The sequence below is a fragment of the Oncorhynchus mykiss genome, chromosome 15 (genome assembly GCF_013265735.2).
Source record: "Oncorhynchus mykiss isolate Arlee chromosome 15, USDA_OmykA_1.1, whole genome shotgun sequence".
Taxonomy (NCBI): domain Eukaryota; kingdom Metazoa; phylum Chordata; class Actinopteri; order Salmoniformes; family Salmonidae; genus Oncorhynchus; species Oncorhynchus mykiss.
Genome location: NC_048579.1, coordinates 17,419,236 through 17,443,925, shown reverse-complemented (window position 1 = coordinate 17,443,925; position 24,690 = coordinate 17,419,236). Strand labels below are relative to the sequence as shown.

Genomic DNA, 24,690 nt, shown 5'->3' with positions numbered 1-24,690 from the left:
GCTAATTGCCTATAATTTCCACCTGTTGTCTATTCCATTTGCACAACAGCATGTGAAATTTATTGTCAATCAGTGCTGCTTCCTAAGTGGACAGTTTGATTTCACACAAGTGTGATTGACTTGGAGTTACATTGTGTTGTTTAAGTGTTCCCTTCATTTTTTGGAGCAGTGTACTATGCATGTCAGTCTCTCTTGGCTAAGAGTTGAGTAAAGACTGTTGAGGAAAGACAGTTTGGAAATTCCAAATGGTTTGCATAATCATCTTACAAACAGCACTGACACACACACACCATCCCCACCAGGGGTATTTTCACAGTCCCCAGGTTCGGAACAAATTCAAAAATACAGTTGAAGTCGTAAGTTTACATACACTTAGGTTGGAGTCATTAAAACTCCTTTTTTAGCCACTCCACCAATTTCTTGTTAACAAGCTATTGTTTTGGCAAGTCAGTTAGGACATCTACTTTGTGCATGACACAAGTAATTCTTCCAACAATTGTTTACAGACAGATTATTATCCTTAAAATTGCCTTTAAAACAGCTCAGAATATTCCAGAAAATTATGCCATGGCTTTAAAAGCTTCTGATAGGCTAATTGACATCATTTGAGTCAATTGGAGGTGTACCTGTGGATGTATTTCAAGGCCTACCTTCAAACTCAGTGCCTCTTTGCTTGACATCATGGGAAAATCAAAAGAAATCAGCCAAGACCTCAGAAAAATAATTGTAGACCTCCACAAGTCTGGTTCTTCCTTGGGAGCAATTTCCAAATGCCTGAAGGTATCACGTTCATCTGTACAAACGATAGTACGCAAGTATAAACACCATGGGACCACGCAGCCGTCATACCGCTTAGGAAGAAGACTCGTTCTGTCTCCTAGAGATGAACGTACTTTGGTGCGAAAAGTGCAAATCAATCTCAGAACAACAGCAAAGGACCTTGTGAAGATGCTGGAGGAAACAGGTACAAAAGTATCTATATCCACAGTAAGACGAGTCCTATATAAACATAACCTGAAAGGCCGCTCAGCAAGGAAAAGAAGCCATTGCTCCAAAACCGCCATAAAAAAGCCAGACTACGGTTTGCAACTACACATGGGGACAAAGATCATACTTTTTGGAGAAATGTCCTCTGGTCTGATGAAACAAAAATAGAACTGTTTGGCAATATTGACCATCGTTATGTTCGGAGAAAAAGGGGAAGGCTTGCAAGCCGAAGAACATCATCCCAACCGTGAAGCACGGGCATGGCAGCATCATGTTGTGGGGGTGCTTTGCTGCAGGAAGGACTCGTGCACTTCACAAAATAAATGGCAAAATGGCAACAAAGTCAAGGTATTGGAGTGGCCATCACAATTCCCTGACCTCAATCCTATAGAAAATTTGTGGGCAGAACTGAAAAAGTGTGTGTGAGCAAGGAGGCCTACAAACCTGACTCAGTTACACCAGCTCTGTCAGGAGGAATGGGCCAGAATTCACCCAACTTATTGTGGAAGTCAAACAATTTAAAGGCAATGCTACCAAATACTAATTGAGTGTATGTAAACTTCTGATCCACTGGGAATGTGATGAAAAAAATAAAAGCTGAAATAAATCAATCTCTCTAGTATTATTCTGACATTTCACATTCTTAAAATGGTGATCCTAACTGGCCTAAGACAGGGATGTTTTTTACTATGGCTAAATGTCAGGAAGTGTGAAAAACTGAGTTTAAATGTATTTGGCTAAGGTGTATGTAAACGTCCAACTTCAACTGTACATACACTATTGTACAGAGCCATGAGTGCATGGAACTCCCTTCCATCTAATATAGTGCAAGTGAACAGCAAACATTGTTTAAAAAAACAAATAAAGCAACTCCTCACGGCACAACACCTCTCCCCCATGTGACCTAATTGCACACTGCAACTATGACAGAATGAGAAAAAAAATCCAGAAAAATCATATTGTAGGATTTTTAATGAATTTATTTTCAAATTATGGTGGAAAATAAGTATTTGGTCAATAACAAAAGTTTATCTCAATACTTTTTATATACCCTTTGTTGTTTTCTGTAAGTCTTCACAAGGTTTTCACACACTGTTGCTGGTATTTTGGCCAATTCCTCCATGCAGATCTCCTCTAGAGCAGTGATGTTTTGGGGCTGTTGCTGAGCAACACGGACTTTCAACTCCCTCCAAAGATTTTCTATGAGGTTGAGATCTGGAGACTGGCTAGGCCACTCCAGGACCTTGAAATGCTTCTTACGAAGCCACTCCTTCGTTGCCCAGGCAGTGTGTTTGGGATCATTGTCATGCTGAAAGACCCAGCCACGTTTCATCTTCAATGCCCTTGCTGATGGAAGGAGGTTTTCACTCAAAATCTCACGATACATGGCTCCATTCATTCTTTCCTTTACACGGATCAGTTGTCCTGGTCCCTTTGCAGAAAAACAGCCCCAAAGCATGATGTTTCCACCCCCATGCTTCACAGTATGCATGGTGTTCTTTGGATGCAACTCAGCATTCTTTGTCCTCCAAACACAACGAGTTGAGTTTTTACCAAAAAGTTATATTTTGGTTTCATCTGACCATATGACATTCTCCCAATCTTCTTCTGGATCATCCAAATGCTCTCTAGCAAACTTCAGACAGGCCTGGACACGTCTGGCACTGCAGGATTTGAGTCCCTGGCGGCGTAGTGTGCTCCTGATGGTAGGCTTTGTTACTTTGGTCCCAGCTCTCTGCAGGTCATTCACTAGGTCCCCCCATGTGGTTCTGGGATTTTTGCTCACCGTTCTTGTGATCATTTTGACACCACGGGGTGAGATCTTGCGTGGAGCCCCAGATTGAGGGAGATTATCAGTGGTCTTGTATGTCTTCCATTTCCTAATAATTGCTCCCACAGTTGATTTCTTCAAACCAAGCTGCTTCCCTATTGCAGATTGTCTTCCCAGCCTGGTGCAGGTCTACAATTTTGTTTCTGGTGTCCTTTGACAGCTCTTTGGTCTTGGCCATAGTGGAGTTTGGAGTGTGACTGTTTGAGGTTGTGGACAGGTGTCTTTTATACTGATAACAAGTTAAAAAAGGTGCCATTAATACAGGTAACGAGTGGAGGACAGAGGAGCCTCTTAAAGAAGAAGTTACAGGTCTGTGAGAGCCAGAAATCTTGCTTGTTTGTGGGTGACCAAATACTTATTTTCCACCAATACTTATTTGCAAATAAATTCATTAAAAATCCTACAATGTGACTTTCTGGATTTTTTTTCTGTCATAGTTGAAGTGTACCTATGATGAAAATTACAGGCCTCTCATCTTTTTAAGTGGGAGAACTTGCACAATTGGTGGCTGACTAAATACTTTTTTGCCCCACTGTATATACGGCCATGTACAGGTCATTCAGAAATATTCAGACCTCTTTACTTTTCCCATAATTTTGGTACATTAATGCATTATTCTAAAATGTATATAAAACATTTACATGAGTATTCAGACTTTTTACTTTGTTGAAGCTCCTTTGGCAGTGATTACAGCCTCGAGTCTTCTTGAGTATGACGCTACAAGCTTGGCACACCTGTATTTGTGGAGTTTCTCCCTTCACTACAGATCCTCTCAAGCTCTGTTTGGTTGGATTGGGAGCGTCGCTGTACAGCTATTTTCAGTTCTGTTCGGGTTCAAGTCTGGGCTCTGGCTGAGCCACTCAAAGACATTCAGAGACTTGTCCTGAAGCCACTCATGAGGTGTCTTGGCTCTATGCTCAGGGTCGTTGTCCTGTTGGAAGGTGAACCTTTCCGCCAGTCTGAGGTCCTGGAGCAGGTTTACATCAAGGATCTCTCTGTACTTTGCTCTGTTCATCTTGTCCTCGATCCTGACTAATCTCCCAGTCCCTGCCGCAGAAAAACATCCACACAGCATTATGCTGCCACCACCATGCTTCACCATAGGGATAGTGCCAGGTTTCCTCCAGATGTGATGCTTGGCATTCAGGCCAAAGAGTTCAAGCTTGGCTCGATCAGACCAGAGAATTTTGTGTCTCATGGTCTGAGTCCTTTAGGTGCCTTTTGGGAAACTCCAAGCGGGCTGTGGTGAGCCTTTTTACTCAGGAGTGGCTTCCGTCTAGCCACTCTACTAGAAAAAAAGATTGGTGGAGTGCTGCAGAGATGGTTGTCCTTCTGGAACGTTCTTCCATCTCCAAAGTGGAACTCTGTCAGAGTGGCCATAGGGTTCTTGGTCACCTCCCTCACCAAGGCCCTTCTCCCCCGGTTGCTCTACGAAGAGTCTTGGTGGTTCCAAACTTCTTCAATTTAACCTCTTTGATCTCTAGGGGCGCTATTTCATTTTTGGATAAAAAACATTCCCGTTTTAAGCGCGATATTTTGTCACGAAAAGATGCTCGACTATGCATATTCTTGACAGTTTTTGAAAGAAAACACTCTGAAGTTTCAGAATCTGCAAAGATATTGTCTGTAAGTGCCCCAGAACTCATTCTACAGGCGAAACCAAGATGATGCGTCAACCAGGAAATGAGCAGAATTTCTGAAGCTCTTTTTTCCATTGTCTCCTTATATGGCTGTGATTGCGCAAGGAATGAGCCTACACTTTCTGTCGTTCCCCCAAGGTGTTAGCAGCATTGTGACGTATTTGTAGGCATATCATTGGAAGATTGACCATAAGAGACTACATTTTCCAAGTGTCCGCCTGGTGTCCTGCGTGGAATTCGGTGCGCAATTGCCAGCTGCTTGTACTTTTCCATTTGATTGAGGGGAGAAACCATGCTTCCATGAACGATATATCATTGAAGAGATATGTGAAAAACACCTTGAGGATTGATTCTAAACAACGTTTGCCATGTTTTCAGTCGATATTATGGAGTTAATTTGGAAAAAAGTTCGCGTTTTGAGGACTGAATTTTCGGGTTTTTTTGGTAGCCAAATGTGATGTATAAAACGGAGCTATTTCTAATACACAAAGAATCTTTTTGGAAAAACTGAGCATCTGCTATCTAACTGAGAGTATCCTCATTGAAAACATCAGAAGTTCTTCAAAGGTAAATGATTTTATGTTTTTGTTGAAATGTTGCGTGCTGGATGCTAACGCTAATGCTAACGCTAAATGCTACGCTAGCTAGCTACTTTTACACAAATGATTGTTTTCCTATGGTTGAGAAGCATATTTTGAAAATCTGAGATGACAGTGTTGTTTACAAAAGGCTAAGCTTGAGAGATGGCATATTTATTTCATTTCATTTGCGATTTTCATGAATAGTTAACGTTGCGTTATGGTAATGAGCTTGAGTCTGTATTCACGATCCCGGATCCGGGATGGGGAGATCAGAAAGGTTAAGATTGATGGAAGCCACTGTGTTCTTGGGGACCTTCAATGCTGCATAAATATTTTTGGTACCCTTCCCCAGATCTGTGCCTCGACAATTTTGTCTCGGAGCTCTACGGACAATTCCTTCGACCTATGGATTTTTTTTTGCTCTGACATGCACTGTAAACTTTGGGACCTTATATAGACAGGTGTGTGCCTTTCCAAATCATGTCCAAACAATTTAATTTACAACAGGTGGACTCCAATCAAGTTGTAGAAACATCAAGGATGATCAATGGAAACAGGATGCACCTGAGCTCAATTTCGAGTCTCATAGCAAAGGGTTTGAATACTTATGTAAATAAGTTTAAGAAATATATATATATACACATTTGCCATACATTTCTAAAAACCTGTTTTCACTTTGTCATTATGGGGTAGTGTGTGTAGATTGAGGGACATTTTTTTATTTTTTAAATTCATTTTAGAATAAAGTTGTAACGTAACAAAATGTGGAAAATGTCAAGGGGTCTGAATACTTTCTGAATGCACACAAATGTATGTAAATTGTAAAGTATTTTGTCTAATGTCTTTTTAGTTATTGGCGTCGGATGATTGGGATCCTAATAAATCAAATACAAAATGTTTCAAGTGGCTTAAGATGTGAGATCTCTTATCTGCCTCTCCAAGGTAAATGACAGCTCTATACAGACAGCATGTACAACCTCACATATTTACAATTAAGGCCTCAGGATTTCCAATTATGTTACAGATAATGCCATGTAAAGATGTAGAATCAAGAGACTAAAGAAATAACTCAAATCCAAATCTCAATATTTAAAAAAACTTAAACATAGAATGCCTGCAATGAACCCTTGCTACATTTAGTTAGCTACCTGCTCCAACTGTTTCTGCACCACATTCTGCTGCTCTGTCACATGCTTCAGCTGCTCGACGTCCTCCTTAGGGAACTCACGGCCAGCCTTCTTGGCCGTCCGCTGTTTGGCTGACAGGGCCTTCTTGGATTTCCTGTGGGCCCCAATCTGGTCTTCCAGAAACTTCTGCTGCATCTGCAGGAGCTGTTGGGTCTCCTTGAGCCACTCCTCGTACTGCTTCCTCTTGCCATCGTCTGAGAGACGGGAGACAAAACTGTATACATAAATCCAAAAGACATACAAGTGAAATCGAATAGACCCTGGATTGGATATGGTCATCAACAAATTAAATACTGAAGAGACCAAATGGGTATATGATTAATATTTTGGTTAAAATGAATGAGGATGTCATAATCAAATGCAAATAGAAACACTTTGGGTTGTCCACTCACTGACAAATCCAGGTCCAAAATTTGGGGGGTTCGGTCTCGCCATCTGTGGAGCCAACTTCCCGTCCTGCAAAGACAATAATCAAACGATAATGTGCCCTTTTTTTCTAGCATAAGATATGAAACATATGGCAGGCAGACTGATAGACAGACAAATAGTGGTTGATTCACGATGCTTACCTGTCCAAACACATGTGGAGGCAGAGTGTCAGCAGCATCTGGTCCATGGGCTCCTAGCATATGCTGAATTCTGATAGGATCATTGCTTTAGGGAACATGAAATCATTTTTTACCCTTTCAATTAAATAACATGACCTAGCACAATAACTCAACGCTAGCATTGGGGAAGCTTTTGCCTTACCTGTTAATGACTATAGAGGGCATTCCAATGCTGTTCTGAGCCATGACTTTATTGATTCCCTTCAGGGCTACCATCTTAGCCTTCATGATCGGGTCTGTGACGGCATCAAAATCTGCTAAATAAGAAAACAAAACTAAAAAGTATCAGTAATTTTTTGACAAGTCCTCTTAATCCATGTTTTTTATGACTCTACAGATAACGAACAGGTAGAGGGCAGAACACACACAGATACCCTACCAAAATCAAACCCACCCCAACCGCCCTATGCTCCCTACTAAATAAAACCCACCCCACCAGACATGATATACAATGAGTAAAATAATAAAGATATTATAAAAAAAATTAAAAAAAATATAATAATAATGATACAAATTCAAATTTGGGTTGGTTTATGGAGTTGTGAAATTAGTTGGATCCATGTCTTCTACAAAGAATAGGAAAGGTTGCCAGATATTATAAAATGGAATTGCAGATCCCCTAACGGAGTAGCGTATTTTATTTAGCTTGAGATGTTGCATAACTTCCTTTATTCAATGGTTAAAAGTAGGAGGAAACCCATCCTTCCACTTAAACAGTAGTACATGCCGGCATGTTGCCCATAGAACTGTTTCGAGGGGTCTCCTGTGGTGCCACTCCGAATAATGCAATAAAAGGCATTATTTGAACGCCTTTTAAAAGGAGAAGATTATTTTTACAACCAAATTTCTATTTCTGATGTAAATGGCATGTTATAGAAGGGTCCATACACATTTTTTGTGATTTCACTTGTTTTTGAGAAACTTAACCCAAACAGGACATCTCGTTGTGTAGTATGGGGGAAATGAAACGTTATGGATAAAGTTCAGAATGACACAATTTCATGTGTACAACATCTAAAGACCTGCATCAATATACTGAGAGATTTGTAGTATTTGGGTGTTCTTGAAGCAATGGTTAAAGTTTTTCAGGGCCACCATAAAATTCAACGAAGAAGTGATTTTCTGTTTGGGGTAAGTTTCTCAAAAACAAGTGAAATCACAAAAAAGGTGTCTGGGGACTTCTAGAACATGCCATTTACATCAGAAATAGAGATTTGGTTGTAAAAAATAACTTTTCCTTTAAGGTTTGACCTCTTTCCAAGCGTGCCACATCTAAATTATGTATGGAACGCTGGTGAAGTAAGACTCCCAAAAGACTCCCAAAAGTCTCTTATTATGTCCAACATTCTGTTCCTCAAATTACATGTGGGGAAGGTTCTTTTTTTTGCTTCGAAATATAAAAAAAAAGCATTTGTCTCAAACGAAAATGGCTTCATATTCCACATATCTACCAAAAAGGATGATCATGCAAAATGACTGCAAAACCCCCAGAGGACTGTTCTGACTACACTCTGGAAATAACTACATGTAGAGGGGTAATGCGTGTGACTCAATTAAACGGATCACCAAAACAGCAGTCACATGTCTATCTGAAGCTCATTGTCCTTACCTATGTTGGGGAAGAAGGAGTCGCTGGAGCGCTGTCGGATCATTGCCTGCATCTGCCTCTGCTGCTGCTGCTCTTGCCTCTCCTGGTCCAGCAGGTCCTGCAGTAGGAGGGGCTGCTCGTCCAGCAGCAGAGGCCTGTTTTGTGGGCCGGCCTGCCCCAGCGAGGAGCCTTGCTGGCCCTGGGGGTTCAGGCCATGGGCAGTGGGCTGCTGACTGGCTCCTACCATGGCTAGGTTTAGCTCCACCTGCTGGTTTACTGAGGCCCCGAAACTGTGGCTCCCCCCTAGGATGTGGTTTGGGTTTCCCATTGAAAGCCTGCTCTGAACCAACGCAGGGTTCACCCGATGTCCCATAGCCACGCTGGGATTGAGCCTGTTGTTGTCTTGGGCATGTTGCATGCCTGTGTTTGGGTGTAGCCCAGTGGCCTGGTTCGGCTGGGCAGCTATGTTCCCTTGATGAGGAGAGCCGGTTGGGACTAACCCAGTGTTTTCCAGTTTCTCTTTGACCAGAAGGTTGGAGAGGACCGGAGCCGAGACTGTATGTCCAGGCTGCTCATACAGCCCTGCGCCCTCTTGGTTAGTCATGGTTCTGTTGTCATTCATCCGGCCACTGCAGAGTGGCTGGTCCTGGTTTTGCATGTGTCCATCTTTGACCTCCGTTTTGATTGTTTCCTCTATTTTGACTATGTCCAAGGTCTCTTTCGATTTGTTGGCCTCCCGTCTGATTTGGCCGTCTGATTTGACGGATTTCCCTAAGGACTGGGACGAAGTGGCTGCGCAGTCTCCGCTGGCGTTCCTCTTCTCCGACAGGGCTTTCTGGAGGTCCGAGGTCTCTCCCTGTTGGTGTTCCTCCATGGGGTCACCCAGGTCGAGATCTTCACTGAACATGTCTTTCTTGTCTTCCAGGTTGAGCTCAGGATCCGTGTAGGCGATGAGGTCAAACTTCCCAGACATGAGGAAGTCGTCGAGGTGCAGGTCATTGGGTCCCAGGTCCAGGTCTTTGCCATCATCCGGATCGAGGTTCAGGTTCAGGTCGACCAGGTCTTTGACCTCCACGTCTTCGAGGTCCTTCACTGCAGAGTCGTCAGCGTCCAGGTTTTCGTCGATTCCGTCTCCACTGGGTATCTGAGTCTCTTCCGTTTGACCGGTGCTAGACCCAGGCAAGAGCACACCAGATGGCTCTGCATTGAGTAACTCACTAGTGACAGGGTGGCTGAGGGACCTATTCAGTGGAGGATGCTGTTGTTGTTCAGTGGTCACCTGCACTTCAGCCTGCTGCTGGTGCAGGTTCTCCATACTAGCCAACATCTGCATTTGGCCAACCGATCCCTGGGAAGGTCTGCCCATCATGAGAGCCATCGTTCTTGGTCCCTGGTTCCTGGCGAAGCCAATCTCCTGGCCTCCCATGAAGCACTGGGGTGGTCTCTGGGTTTGGTTGGAGGGGTCCATGACGCCGGGAGGTCCATGCCCAAAGGGGTTCTTGATCCGGTTCTCAGGGGCCCTGTGGCGGAGCTCGATGAACGTCTGACCCATGATATTGTGCTGCTGGACGGTAAGGCCCCGTGGAGGGAAGTCCTGGGGGAGTCCCATCAGGGGGTTGCCCCTCCTGGAAAAGTCCACCGAGAGGGACCTTCTCATCTGGGGAGGAATGTTATCGATCATGGGCCCGCCGGGCATCTGCTGAGGGGGTCTGAGGAAATGTTGCTCCTGGCCGGAGGGAAATCCAAACCTGAGAGAAGGATGAAAAACACATTGTCAAATGCTAATCCCATGAACAAGGCAGAACACAATGTCATAGATTGCTGATGATTGCTCCCTACACACAAATAAGGAATATTACACAGTGAGTAGCACTTCAAAAATGCCACTTCATTCCACAATGCATGTTTAACGAGGAGCAACACAATCTTTAAGACAATTATAATGGATTGGATTTGATATATAAAGCGTCTTCCTACCAACTGAGGTACTCAAAGCGCTTTACATAGTAGGGGGAAACTCACCTCATACACCACAAATGTGTTGCATTATGAAAATATACAGCTGCATTTAAATGTGGTCAAGGCCTTGTCCATAAAAAAAGAAGTGTCAAGGGCAAGAGTTTATGTATACCTATGCAGTCAATCTTGACTAACCTCATTCCTTGGGGCCTCAAGCCCATGTTGTCCATGTCCCTGGGGGAGTCGGGTATGGCAAACTGTCCCTCGTTGGGGAAGAGTCCTCGCTGGTCCCCTAGGAAGGTACCAGGGAACCTTTGACCCCCGAGAACTTGGGGGCTGCCCCTCATGGGTCCTGGGTAAGGGGGTGGTGGTCTGCCAAACATGTGGCTCTGAGGGGTGGGTTCTTCTTGTGACCAGTGACGGGTCACCGCACCAGTAGCTCCACCAGCTTCCTGTAGTAGTCCCTTCTCTTGTCGGATGGCCGTCTTCTGTTGCTGCTGCCTCAGGATTAGCTGTCGCAGTCTCTGGCGCTGCCCGGGGGGGTACACATTAGCAAGTAACAAACAAATCCTGCATCTTGCAGCTATTAATTAATTAGTATTTTAGGGGTCATTAGAGAGGAGCAACAATTATTTCATTTTGCACTAACGTGCACTGTCATACTGGCTTGGGAATGACTAATCACCTGCTAATAACTGTGCAAACAGAAGAAGGCTTTATGACAATTCAAGTGTTATCCATGTGACAGTGTCATTGCGTCTCTACTAAATGTAAATACCTGTCTGAGCTTCTCCTCAGTGTCTCCCAGGTGTGGCTGCATGCTGTTCTGAGCAGCAACAGTGTTGCTGCTCAACTGGGGGATATCATGGGCTGGCCTTTCTGAAGCTTGAGCACAAGGTTTCATTGGACCCTGTTCAAAGGGGTCGTGAATCGGCGTTTGACCACCGTGATGATTCGACTGTGGCAGAGAGAAACTTTCGTCTGACATTCCCGGGTGCTTCAATATCTGAAAGCCTGGGGCACTTGGATGGGCAAACGTGTCCTGCATCCTGCCCGGAGACTGGTGGGAGAAGGGGTCAGCTGGGAGTTGGGACATGGGTATCGGTCTGGAGCCTAGTCGATTGAATGCGTCAGGACCAGCTCCTGGTCGTGGCGTCCCTGAAGCTTGGGAGTAAGGGCCGGTGAGGAGTGGTCTTGGGGTTCCAGGGGGCTGTGCGTATAGAATGGCATTGGAGGGCCGATGGGTACCAGGTTGTTGGGCATAGGGGTCCATGTTCCTTTGACTAGCAGGGGATTTGGGAAATCTATCCCCTTGGGCTGGTCTGGGGGTACCTGGCATGGAGGCATAAGGATCAGTGGAGTGAGATGGAGACTGTCTGCGTTTGGCTGGGTGCTGCTGGGGAAACTGGTCTAGATGAAGGCTAGGTGGCTTCTGCAGGTATGAAGGATCTGAGTGTGGCCTTGGGGTGCCGGGAGGTTGGGCATGGCCATCAGAGTGAGGTCTGGGGGTGCCTGGCGGTTGGGCGTAAGGGTCAGGCATCTGCTGGGAATAATCTGGTCTCGGTGTGGATGGTGCTTGGGCGTATGAGTTTCTGTGAGGGTGTCTCATCATTGGCATGGGTTGAGAGAAATGGCCCTCCTGGGATTGGCGCATCATCCTGGGCTCGTTGGGGAACCCTTCCCCCATGGGCGAATGGATGGTGAGGGGCTGCTGGGCATAGGGGTCAGCCTGTGGTCCTTGGGGAAAGCCATTAGATGGCCCTCGTCTAAGTACCCCAGGCATAGGGCCACCGTAGGGCTCTTGATGGGACTGCTGGGGAGGCATGGGGGCTTTGAACACCGGCACAGAGCCCGACTCATTGCTGCCGGGGATGGGAGTGAGCAAGGGCCTGGAGTAGGGGTCCGAGAGGATCATGCGGTTGTGAGACATGCGCTGGTAGACCTCAGCTCGGTGGCCCCCTATCCTGGCAAAAGCCTCTCCTCCAGAGGGAGAGCTCATCATGTTCCCGACCTGCTGCTTTTGCTGCTGCTCAACGAGTCCTGAAGGGCCCACCCTGGCGGGTCCCATGGGTTTCACAAACGAGTCGGGTGGCCTGGGGGTATCTGGCATCTTAGCATAAGGGTCAGCATTACCAGACGTGGGCGAGCCAAAGGACTTGTGTGCCGGTGAAGGCCTCCCTCCCCTTTCCTGCATTTCTGACAGAGAGTTCTGCTGGGGCGTGGTGGATCCGCCATCCCCAGGGGGTGGTCTCGGGGTGCCCACAATTTTGGCATAGGGGTCCCAAGGTGAGGATGGCCGGGAGCCTGAGGAGGAACTTGGGGAGTACATCTGTGGTGACTGGGGCTCGGAGGATGGTCCCTGCTGCGGGTACGAGGTCTCCTGGGTGGGTGTCCTCGACGACGGAGGTAGGAGCTGTGGTCTGAGGAACACGTCATCCTGTGACCCGGAGGTGACTGGAAGTTGGGGTCTTGCGAAGCCATCCTTAGACACTATTGGCTGCAGAGGGGATGAGTTTCCAGACTTTCCACCATTGCTGGGCTGAGGTGTCATGGGGCTCTGGTTCCCACTATTAGGTGTTGTATCTCCACATGACTGACTGCTAAACAGCTGTTGTTGTTGCTGCTGCTGGAGTTGTTGCTGCTCATTTTTAACCTGCTCCAGCTTTTGAGTAGCTTCGATCTTCGCCTGCTGCTTGCTCTTTTGTCTCATTTGCTGCCATGGAAACAAGAAAAGCAGGGGAGGGGAGGCACTTCAGTGAATGAAGCCTTTTTGAAAGTGTTGAATTAGAAATTTTATGATGACATGGTGCTAAGAATGCTCTCTTTCCCTCACTCACAGCAAAGTTAATACTTTTTCAATATGAGTGGGTCTAGCGTGTGTTGTTAAGCCATGCAAGAGGGAACAATGTGAGGGTGTATGTAATATGGTCATGAAAAAAAAGCTTCTGGAGGCTGTTACTGTGTTTTCAGGGCGAAGGACAGGTTTTACCAGTTAACCAAGCTTTTCTCCCTACAACTCCACTTTACATTTTGTTTTTCTTACACCTCGTAAATTTTGCTTTATTGGTTCTCGGCAGACGAAAACCAGAACAGTGCCTTGCCTTGGGAATCTTACCAGAGATATTTTTCCACCTCCTGCAGCTATAGTTGCCTGGTTGGAATGTCCAAAAAGGACGTCTTTATTTGTTGATTTTATGGCTTTGCTTTTTGGGACCTTTTCCTGCTGCGTCTTAAGCGGTCCCCACATCTGATTTAACTCTCCCTTTTCAATGCAAATTAAGAATTAGTAGACTGTATGAGAACGCCAAATGTATTGTTTAAAAATGACTCACTCAACCATGCACATATATAAAGTTAAATATAAAAAATTATGTTTCATGCCCCCCCAAGTTATGTTATGTTCAATCTCACCACCTTGCTTCCACTCACAATTCCCCTGACATGCGATACTTTGATTGTTATGGTGGTGTATTATGGTGTCATAAAATACATGTACACACAAAGAAACGCACACTGCTCTCTTAAACCAGGGTTTCTCAACAGGCAGGAATAAAATCCCACTTATACCATTTTGCTGCCATGAAACAAATAACTTCCTAATTTTCTATAAAGGCATGCATGCAATTGCCCCACAATCTTGCATCCAATTTCATACCCTCAATTAATTAAAAAAAAAACAATTATATAAAAACAAATCCACAACAACTCCTAGAAAAGTGGTTGAGAAACCCTGCTTTACAGTGCACCCATGCTTCATACACCACCCCCCCCCCCCCCCCCTTCATTTACAGCACACTTTAACCCTAAAGGTACTCTTACCTGTCTGAACTTCCACTCCTGCTCGTGCTCAGACTCCTTGGGCTTGAGAGTATCTTTGAAGAGCAACTCAGCGTCCATTGGGACACTATTGGGGTCAAAGGGGTCAGTCAACGGCTGCTGGTGAGGATTCTGGTGTCTCTTCAGTGTATCGTTGGACATCTGAACTTTGTTAATGCGCAGCGCTGCCCGGTTATCACGTGCCTTTTGCTGGAAGAAAGGGTCCATTTTGTAATTTTTCCAAGTGGTCAATCACTTGACCCATTGAACAATGATAAAGCTAATTATTACAGATGGTTACACATACAGTACCAGTCAAAGTATGGACACCTACTCATTAAAGGGGTTTTCTTTATTTTTACTATTTTCTACATTGTAGAATAATAGTGAACACATCAAAACTATGATATAACACATATGGAATCATGTAGTAACCAAAAAAGTGTTAAACAAATCGAAATATTTAATATTTGAGATTCTTCAAAGTAGCCACCTTTTGCCTTGATGACAGCTTTGCATTCTCTCAACCAGCTTCATGAGGTAGTCACCTAAAACACATTTCAATTAACAGGTTTGCCTTGTTAAAAGTTTATTTGTGGAAGTTCGTTCCTTCTTAATGCATTTGAGCCAATCAGTTGTGTTGTGACAAGGTAGGGGTGCTCAAATAGTCACAAAAAACATCAAGCGCTATGATGAAACTGGCTCTCATGACGACCGCCACAGGAAAGGAAGACCCAGAGTTACCTCTGCTGCAGAGGATACGTTCATTAATTACCAACTAGAGGTCGACCGATTATGATTTTTCAACGCCGATAACGATTAGTGGAGGACCAAAAAAGACGATACCGATTAATCGGACAATTTTCTTTTTTTGTTGTAATAATGACAATTACAACATTACTGAATGAACACTTATTTTAACTTAATATAATACATCAATTTAGCCTCAATTAAATAATGCAAAAACAAAGTGTTGGAGAAGAAAGTAAAAGTTCAATATGTGCTATGTAAGAAAGCCTACGTTTCAGTTCCTTGTTCAGAACATGTTGGTGGTTCCTTTTAACATGAGTCTTCAATATTTCCATGTAAGAAGTTTTAGGTTGTAGTTATTATAGGACTATTTCCCTCTATATCATTTGTATTTCATTAACCTTTGACTATTGGATGTTCTTATAGGCACTTTAGTATTGCCAGTGAAACAGTACAGCTTCCGTCCCTCTAGTTAGCGCGCGCTGACTAGCTAGCCATTTCACTTCGGTTACACCAGCCTCATCTCAGGAGTTGATAGGTTTGAAGTCATAAACAGCGTGATGCTTGACGCACAACGAAGAGCTGCTGGCAAAACGCACGAAAGTGCTGTTTGAATGAATGTTTACGCACCTGCTTCTGCCTACCACCGCTCAGTCAGATACTTGTATGCTCAGTCACATTATATGCCAAGAGTAGGCAAAGCTGTCATGAAGGCTACTTTGAAGAATCTAAAATATATTTTGATATTTGTTTAACACTTCATGTGTTATGTCATAGTTTTGATGTATTCACCATTATTCTACAATGTAGAAAATAGCAAAAACAAAGAAAAACCCTTGAATGAGTAGGTGTCTAAATCTTTGACTTGTGTGTGTGTATATATACACACTGCTCAAAAAAATAAAGGGAACACTATAATAACACATCCTAGATCTGAATGAATGGCAGACAGTTTTATTGCTTCTTTAATCAGAACAACAGTTTTCAGCTGTGTTAACATAATTGCAAAAGGGTTTTCTAATGATCCATTAGCCTTTAAAAATTATAAACCTGGATTAACGTGCCATTGAAACACAGGAGTGATTTTTGCTGATAATGGGCCTCTGTACGCCTATGTAGATATTCCATTTAAAAAATCAGCCGTTTCCAGCTACAAATGTCATTTACAACGTCTACACTGTATTTCTGATCAATTTTATGTTATTTTAAATGGACAAAAATGTTAGCTTTTTTTCAAAAACAAGAACATTTCTAAGTGACCCCAAACTTTTGAACAGTAGTGTATATTAAAAAAAACTGAATGTCTTGGTTTCTTTACCTTATGTTTTCCCCATCTACAATCACCCAATCTCATCAACAACAAAGAAATTGACATGCAGAGCATCGTTGAATGTAATGTCATCATGGAGAAAATCTAACAGTCCTGAAAAACCCTCAAATAACTATCTGTAAAGTTGGAAAACTTACTAGGCACAACATTTAAACAGAACAAAGATAAGAGAAGGGACAGAGAGAGAGAGAGAGCGCCCTTAGGTTTATAATGCCAGAAAACAGAGGAACAGAACAAAGATAAGAGAAGGGACAGAGAGCGCCCTTAGGTTTATAATGCCAGAAAACAGAGGAACAGAACAAAGATAAGAGAAGGGACAGAGAGAGAGAGAGAGAGAGACCTTAGGTTTATAATGCCAGAAAACAGAGGAACAGAACAAAGATAAGAAGGGACAGAGAGAGAGAGAGAGCCCTTAGGTTTATAATGCCAGAAAACAGAGGAACAGAACAAAACAAATACCGTCCTTCTCCCTAATGGCCTCTTGAACATTTCGTCAGTGATTGGCTGCTTTCCTTTCATTCATCAGTCCAATAAACATAGGGCCCCATTCAATCAAAATCTCAAATCAGGTTTGTGGAGTAAGTCAATAACAAAGTTGTTCTGGTGAAGTAGAAATAATTCATTTTTGATTGGTACTACGGCTGTTTTCGTTGGAAGTTTTGGAAAAGATTTGCCATTATTACTTCAATGTATGGATTTTGTCTAGAGGTTTATACAAACTTCTCTTCAGCAATCAGGAAAACCAAATGCTCATTAAATTAAGTGCATTGAATCATAGTCCAGCATGGATGTAAACAAACTTACCACATATGGGGCCCTGTCCTGGGAACTGGCTTTCCTCCATAATTTTGCGATTTGTTTCACTCTCATAGCCCAGTCTGAGATCGAAAAAAGATTAGCTAAAACGTACAGCGCTAGGACACACATGCAATAAGGCCAAGTAGAGTACCTTTTCTAGTCTCGTTTTCACAATATCCATACAATCTTTTAAGTGAATGTGACAACTTCGAACTCATTATTTTTAATAATTCACACAAGAATTTTAGAGAACCAAACATTCTGTACCAACCTGGGAACTCCCCTAGGAGGTTGGGAAAGTTGACGTTGGTGTAAAGGACTGGGGCCACAGTGGCCATCTCGCCCAGAGTTTCCTCCTTCTCCCACTTGAGCGTGCTCCTCTGTGCGTTGGACATGGTGTCTGTCTCTCCCTCTGAAAGGGGTCCGGGGACGGGCGCGCTCCATGAAACCACTACGTCACCCCCCATCTGGCTATACTTCTTGTCCCTGGAAGGAGCTCTCTGGTTACACATTATATTGACTTATACCATTGCATTGTTGGATACTCATTTCTGATTTGCTTGACGGGCATTCTAGAGACACATTATTATTACATTTGCACTTTCTATGTCACTTACAATGTGGATCCCCTTGAGGCAAATGTAGTTTGGGCTTTAGTATAAAAAAATACATCCTATTCATTGATGGAGATATTAATGCTAACAAGTGAGCAGACCTCAGAGGAATTTTTTTTTTAAAGCGAACTACAATGAAGTCTAAACAATGGAGGAAAACATAGTCAAGAAGACTCAATAGGTAAATAAAACAGCATCCAACTGATTGCCTTCCAGCAGTTGTCTTTAAAGGTGAAAGCAATGCTCTAGTAATACGCCGGAGGGGTACAACAGCTTCCTGCTATGCCAGCTCTTACCTCATATTCTCTTGGAAAGGCATTCTGTGGATGGGCGAGAAGTTGCCGGGGCCATAGGGGCCTGTGCCGCCGGGCATCATGCCGTTTATCATTGGCATCCGGGGGAACATCCCACCGTCGCCTGCAACAGAGAGCATAGAGAATGTCAGATAAGTAGTTCCATACATACATTGATTATACAAAACATCAAGAACACCTAATCTTTCCAAGACAGACTGACCAGGTGAAAACTATGATCTCTTATCGATGTCACTTGATAAATCCACTTCAGTCAGTGTAGATTAAGAGGTGGAGACAGGTCAAAGAAAGATGTTTAATCCGTGAAACAATTGAGACATGGATTGTGCATGTGTGCCATTCAGAGGGTTAAATGTGCAAGACAAAACATTTAAGTGCCTTTGAACACTCAACAGTTTCATGTGTGTGTCAAGAACGGTCCACCACCCACATCCAGCCAACTTGACAACTTTGGGAAGCATTGGATTCAACATGGGTCAGCATCCCTGTGAAACACTTTTGATACCTTGTAGAATCCATGCCCTAACAAATTCAGGCTATTCTGAGGGCCAAATGGGTGGGGTGGTGCAACGCAATATTAAGGTGTTCCTAATGTTTGGTATACTCACATGTACATCCACATGTCCTGTTGATTATGTGAACATGACATGCATATAAATCAATGTGCTCCTCAATGATCAATAAATGCCCATGGTTATACATTCATTTTACAGTCAATAGTAGATTATATAAAAATGTGACCAAATACAATTCTCCAAGAGGCTTGGGGTGGTGGTGGTACCTGGGTTTGGAAGGGCCATGGCTCCAGGTCCACTGGCCCCAGGGTGAGACAGCTGTGGAGGGTGGCTGGTGCTGGGACTAAGGACCGCTGTGAAGAGGTCTTCCACATCCTTCCCCTCCAGCTCTTTAGGCAATGAAATAAATGACGTTGATGAGAGTATTTTATTTAAAAAAAAACAACTCTTTCTCCCCAATTTCGTGGTATCCAATTGGTAGTTACAGTCTTGTGCCATTGCTGCAACTCCTGTACAGATACGGGAGAGGCAAAGGTCGAGAGCCATGAGTCCTCCGAAACACGACCCTGCCAAGCCACACTGCTCACTTTATCCAAAAGCCAGCCACACCAATGTGTTGGAGGAAACACCGTACAACCGGCAACCGTGTCAGCGCACATACGCAACGACCAGCCACAGGAGTCGCTAGAGCGCGATGGGACAAGGACATCTCTGACAGCCAAACGGTCCCCTAACTGGGATGACGCTGGACCAATTGTGCACCGCCTCATGTGTCTCCTGGTTGTGGCCGGCTGCGACACAGCCTGGAATCGTACTCGGGTCTGTAGTGAAGCCTCAAGCACTGCGATGCTGTGCACATACTTTAAACCACCATCAATAAGTGTCGTTCAAATCTTTCAATTATATAAAACTGATCATCTCTGACAAACAACTGAATGAACAACTCTCAGAAGAACTATCTAGGTTGGGCCTTAATGGGCCTGAAAAGATTCATATCAAAACCACAAACCTGGGATTTTGTAGAGTTTACTGAGAATTGCACCTGAAAAAGACAAAGAAATGCTTATTACATTACTGCAATGATATAGACACAGTACCAGTCAAAAGTTTGGACACACCTACACATTTCAATGGGTTTTGTTTATTTTTTTACTATTTACTACATTGTAGAATAATAGAAAAGACATCAATACTAGGAAATAACACATATTGAATGATGTAGTAACCAAAAAAGTATTAAACAAATCCAAACATATTTTTTAAAGTAGCCACACTTTGCTTTGACAGCTTTGCACTCTTGGCATTCTCTCAACGAGTTACTACATCATGTGGTAGTCACCTGGAATGAATTTAAATTAAACAGGTGTCCCTTCTTAAGTTAATTTGAGCCAATCAGTTGTGTTGTGAAATGGTAGGGGTGGAATACAGAAGATGGTCTTTTACCAAATAGGGCTAAGTCCATTCTATGGCAAGAAACAGCTACAATAGGCAAAGATAAATGACAGTCAATGCAGAACATTTCAAGAACTTTGAAAGTTTCTTCTAGTGCATTCGCAAAAACCATCAAGCGCTATGATGAAACTGGCTTTCATGAGGATCGCCACAGGAAAGAAAGACCCAAAGTTACCTATGCTTCAGAGGATAAGTTCATTAGCATTACCAGCCTCAGAAATTGCAGCCCAAAAAAATGCTTCATAGTTAAAGTAACAGACATATCTCAACATCAACTGTTCAGAGGAGACTGCATGAAACAGGCCATCATGGTCGAATTGCTGCAAAGAAACAACTACTAAAGGACACCAATAAGAAGAAGAGACTTGCTTAGGCCAAGAAACGCAAGCAATGGACATTAGACTGGTGGAAATCTGTCCTTTGATCAGATGAGTCCGAAAAATTCAAGGCACACTTAACTAGCCTGGCTATCACAGCATTCTGCAGCGATATGGCATCCCATCTGGTTTGCGCACATTGGGACTATCATTTGTTTTTCAACAGGACAATAACCCAACACACCTCCAGGCTATGTAAGGGCTATTTGACCATGAAGGAGAGTGATAAAGTGCTGCATCAGATGACCTGGCATCCACAATCACACAACCTCAACCCAATTGAGATGGTTTGGGATGAGTTGGACCGCAGAGTGAAGGAAAGTCAGTCAACAAGTGCTCAGCATATGTGGGAACTCCTTCAAGACGGTTGGAAAAGCATTCCTCATGAAGCTGGTTGAGAGAATGACAAGAGTGTACAGAGCTGACATCAAGGCAAAGGGTGGCAACTTTAAAGAATCTAAAATATAAAGTATATTTTGATTGGTTTAACACTTTTTTGGTAACTACATGATTCCATGTGTTATTTTATAGTTTTGATGTCTTCATAATTTTTTACAATGATGAAAACAGTAAAAATAAAGAAAAACCATTGAAAGAGTAGGTGTGTCCAAATATTTGACTGGTACTGTACAGTGCCTTGCGAAAGTATTCGGCCCCCTTGAACTTTGCGACCTTTTGCCACATTTCAGGCTTCAAACATAAAGATATAAAACTGTATTTTTTTGTGAAGAATCAACAACAAGTGGGACACAATCATGAAGTGGAACGACATTTATTGGATATTTCAAACTTTTTTAACAAATCAAAAACTGAAAAATTGGGCGTGCAAAATGATTCAGCCCCTTTACTTTCAGTGCAGCAAACTCTCTCCAGAAGTTCAGTGAGGATCTCTGAATGATCCAATGTTGACCTAAATGACTAATGATGATAAATACAATCCACCTGTGTGTAATCAAGTCTCCGTATAAATGCACCTGCACTGTGATAGTCTCAGAGGTCCGTTAAAAGCGCAGAGAGCATCATGAAGAACAAGGAACACACCAGGCAGGTCCGAGATACTGTTGTGAAGAAGTTTAAAGCCGTATTTGGATACAAAAAGATTTCCCAAGCTTTAAACATCCCAAGGAGCACTGTGCAAGCGATAATATTGAAATGGAAGGAGTATCAGACCACTGCAAATCTACCAAGACCTGGCCGTCCCTCTAAACTTTCAGCTCATACAAGGAGAAGACTGATTAGAGATGCAGCCAAGAGGCCCATGATCACTCTGGATGAACTGCAGAGATCTACAGCTGAGGTGGGAGACTCTGTCCATAGGACAACAATCAATCAGTCGTATATTGCACAAATCTGGCCTTTATGGAAGAGTGGCAAGAAGAAAGCCATTTCTTAAAGATATCCATAAAAAGTGTTGTTTAAAGTTTGCCACAAGCCACCTGGGAGACACACCAAACATGTGGAAGAAGGTGCTCTGGTCAGATTAAACCAAAATTGAACTTTTTGGCAACAATGCAAAACGTTACGTTTGGCGTAAAAGCAACACAGCTGAACACACCATCCCCACTGTCAAACATGGAGGTGGCAGCATCATGGTTTGGGCCTGCTTTTCTTCAGCAGGGACAAGGAAGATGGTTAAAATTGATGGGAAGATGGATGGAGCCAAATACAGGACCATTCTGGAAGAAAACCTGATGGAGTCTGCAAAAGACCTGAGACTGGGACGGAGATTTGTCTTCCAACAAGACAATGATCCAAAACATAAAGCAAAATCTACAATGGAATGGTTCAAAAATAAACATATCCAGGTGTTAGAATGGCCAAGTCAAAGTCCAGACCTGAATCCAATCGAGAATCTGTGGAAAGAACTGAAAACTGCTGTTCACAAATGCTCTCCATCCAACCTCACTGAGCTCGAGCTGTTTTGCAAGGAGGAATGGGAAAAAATGTCAGTCTCTCGATGTGCAAAACTGATAGAGACATACCCCAAGCGACTTACAGCTGTAATCGCAGCAAAAGGTGGCGCTACAAAGTATTAACTTAAGGGGGCTGAATAATTTTGCACGCCCAATTTTTCAGTTTTGGATTTGTTAAAAAAGTTTTAAATATCCAATAAACGTCGTTCCACGTCATGATTGTGTCCCACTTGTTGTTGATTCTTCACAAAAAAATACAGTTTTATATCTTTATGTTTGAAGCCTGAAATGTGGCAGAAGGTCGCAAAGTTCAAGGGGGCCGAATACTTTCGCAAGGCACTGTATATACAGTGCCTTCGGAAAGCATTAAGACCGCTCGACTTTCCACATTTTGTTACGTTACAACCTTATTCTACAATTGATTAAATTGAAAAAAAGCAATCTACACACACCTCAAAATGACAAAGGGAAAACAGGTTATTTTTGTAAATAAAAAATAAATACCTTATTAACATAAGTATTCAGACCCTTTGCTATGAGACTCAAAATTGAGCTCGGGTGCATCCTGTTTCCATTGATCATCCTTGAGATGTTTCTACAACTTGATTGGAGTCCACCTGTGGTGAATTCAATTGATTGGACATGATTTGGAAAGGCACACACCTGTCTATATAAGGTCCCACAGTTGACAGTGCATGTCAGAGCAAAAACCAAGTCATGAAGTTGAAGTAATTGTCCATAGAGCTCAGAGACAGGGTTGTGTCGAGGCACAGATCTGGGGAAGGGTACCAAAACATTTCTGCAGCATTGACGGTCCCCAAGAACACATTGGCCTCCATCATTCTTAAATGGAAGAAGTTTGGAACCACCTAGACTCTTCCTAGAGCTGGCCGCCTGGCCAAACTGAGCAATCAGGGGAGAAGGGCCTTGGTTAGGGAGGTGACCAAGAACCCGATGGTCACTTTGACAGAGCTCTAGAGTTCCTCTGTGGAGATGGGAGAACATTCCAGAAGGATAACCATCTCTACAGCACTCTACCAATCAGGCCTTTCATGGTAGTGGCCAGACAGAAGCCACTCCACAGTAAAAAGGCTCATGACAGTCCTCTTGGAGTTTTCCAAAAGGCACCTAAAGAGTCTCGGACCTGATGAAACCAAGATTGAACTCTTCGGCCTGAATGCCAAGTGTCACGTCTGGAGGAAACCTGGCACCATTTCGACGGGGAAGCATGGTGGTGACAGCATCATGCTGTGGGGGTGTTTTTCAGTGGCAGGGACTGGGAGACTCGTCATGATCAAGGGAAAGATGAACAGAGCAAAGCACGAGAGATACTTGAATGAAAGATGAAAACCTGCTCCAGAGCGCTCAGGACCTTAGACTGCGGCAATGGTTCACGTTCCAACAGGACAACGACCCTAAGCAAACAGCCAAGACAACGCAGGAGTGGCTTCAGCACAAGGCCCTGAATGAGCAATATAATATAAATAAATAAATAAATAACTAAATAAATATATATGCATACACACACACACACACATACGTGTGCATATATATATATATATATATATACACTGCTCAAAAAAATAAAGGGAACACTTAAACAACACAATGTAACTCCAAGTCAATCACACTTCTGTGAAATCAAACTGTCCACTTAGGAAGCAACACTGATTGACAATAAATTTCACATGCTGTTGTGCAAATGGAATAGACAACAGGTGGAAATTATAGGCAATTAGAAAGACACCCCCAATAAAGAAGTGGTTCTGCAGGTAGGGACCACAGACCACTTCTCAGTTCCTATGCTTCCTGGCTGATGTTTTGGTCACTTTTGAATGCTGGCGGTGCTTTCACTCTAGTGGTAGCATGAGACGGAGTCTACAACCCACACAAGTGGCTCAGGTAGTGCAGCTCATCCAGGATGGGACATCAATGCGAGCTGTGGCAAGAAGGTTTGCTGTGTCTGTCAGCGTAGTGCCCAGAGCATGGAGGCGCTATCAGGAGACAGGCCAGTACATCAGGAGACGTGGAGGAGGCCGTAGGAGGGCAACAACCCAGCAGCAGTACCGCTACCTCCGCCTTTGTGCAAGGAGGAGCAGGAGGAGCACTGCCAGAGCAATGCAAAATGACCTCCAGCAGGCCACAAATGTGCATGTGTCTGCTCAAACGGTCAGAAACAGACTCCATGAGGGTGGTATGAGGGCCCAATGTCCACAGGTGGGGGTTGTGCTTACAGCCCAACACCGTGCAGGACGTTTGGCATTTGCCAGAGAACACTGGCACCCTGTGCTCTTCACAGATGAAAGCAGGTTCACACTGAGCACGTGACAGAGTCTGGAGACGCCGTGGAGAACGTTCTGCTGCCTGCAACATCCTCCAGCATGACCGGTTTGGCAGTGGGTCAGTCATGGTGCGGGGTGGCATTTCTTT

The 24,690-nt window shown here is 43.6% G+C and overlaps 1 protein-coding gene across 1 annotated transcript in view; it reads right to left on the bottom strand.

The window, feature by feature from the left end:
- LOC110490933 (histone-lysine N-methyltransferase 2C) overlaps window positions 1-24,690 on the bottom strand; it is a 228,806-nt gene that overhangs the window by 29,037 nt on the left and 175,079 nt on the right. Inside the window, exons 29-41 of the mRNA XM_036945610.1 lie at window positions 19,528-19,560; window positions 18,785-18,907; window positions 17,986-18,106; window positions 17,347-17,561; window positions 17,082-17,155; window positions 14,201-14,407; window positions 11,160-13,094; window positions 10,577-10,911; window positions 8,444-10,170; window positions 6,977-7,088; window positions 6,796-6,880; window positions 6,619-6,682; window positions 6,188-6,420 (exon numbers count right to left, since the gene is read on the bottom strand). Of these exons, the coding sequence (XP_036801505.1) occupies window positions 6,188-6,420; window positions 6,619-6,682; window positions 6,796-6,880; window positions 6,977-7,088; window positions 8,444-10,170; window positions 10,577-10,911; window positions 11,160-13,094; window positions 14,201-14,407; window positions 17,082-17,155; window positions 17,347-17,561; window positions 17,986-18,106; window positions 18,785-18,907; window positions 19,528-19,560 (5,264 nt within the window). The remainder of the gene's footprint in view (window positions 1-6,187; window positions 6,421-6,618; window positions 6,683-6,795; window positions 6,881-6,976; window positions 7,089-8,443; window positions 10,171-10,576; window positions 10,912-11,159; window positions 13,095-14,200; window positions 14,408-17,081; window positions 17,156-17,346; window positions 17,562-17,985; window positions 18,107-18,784; window positions 18,908-19,527; window positions 19,561-24,690) is intronic.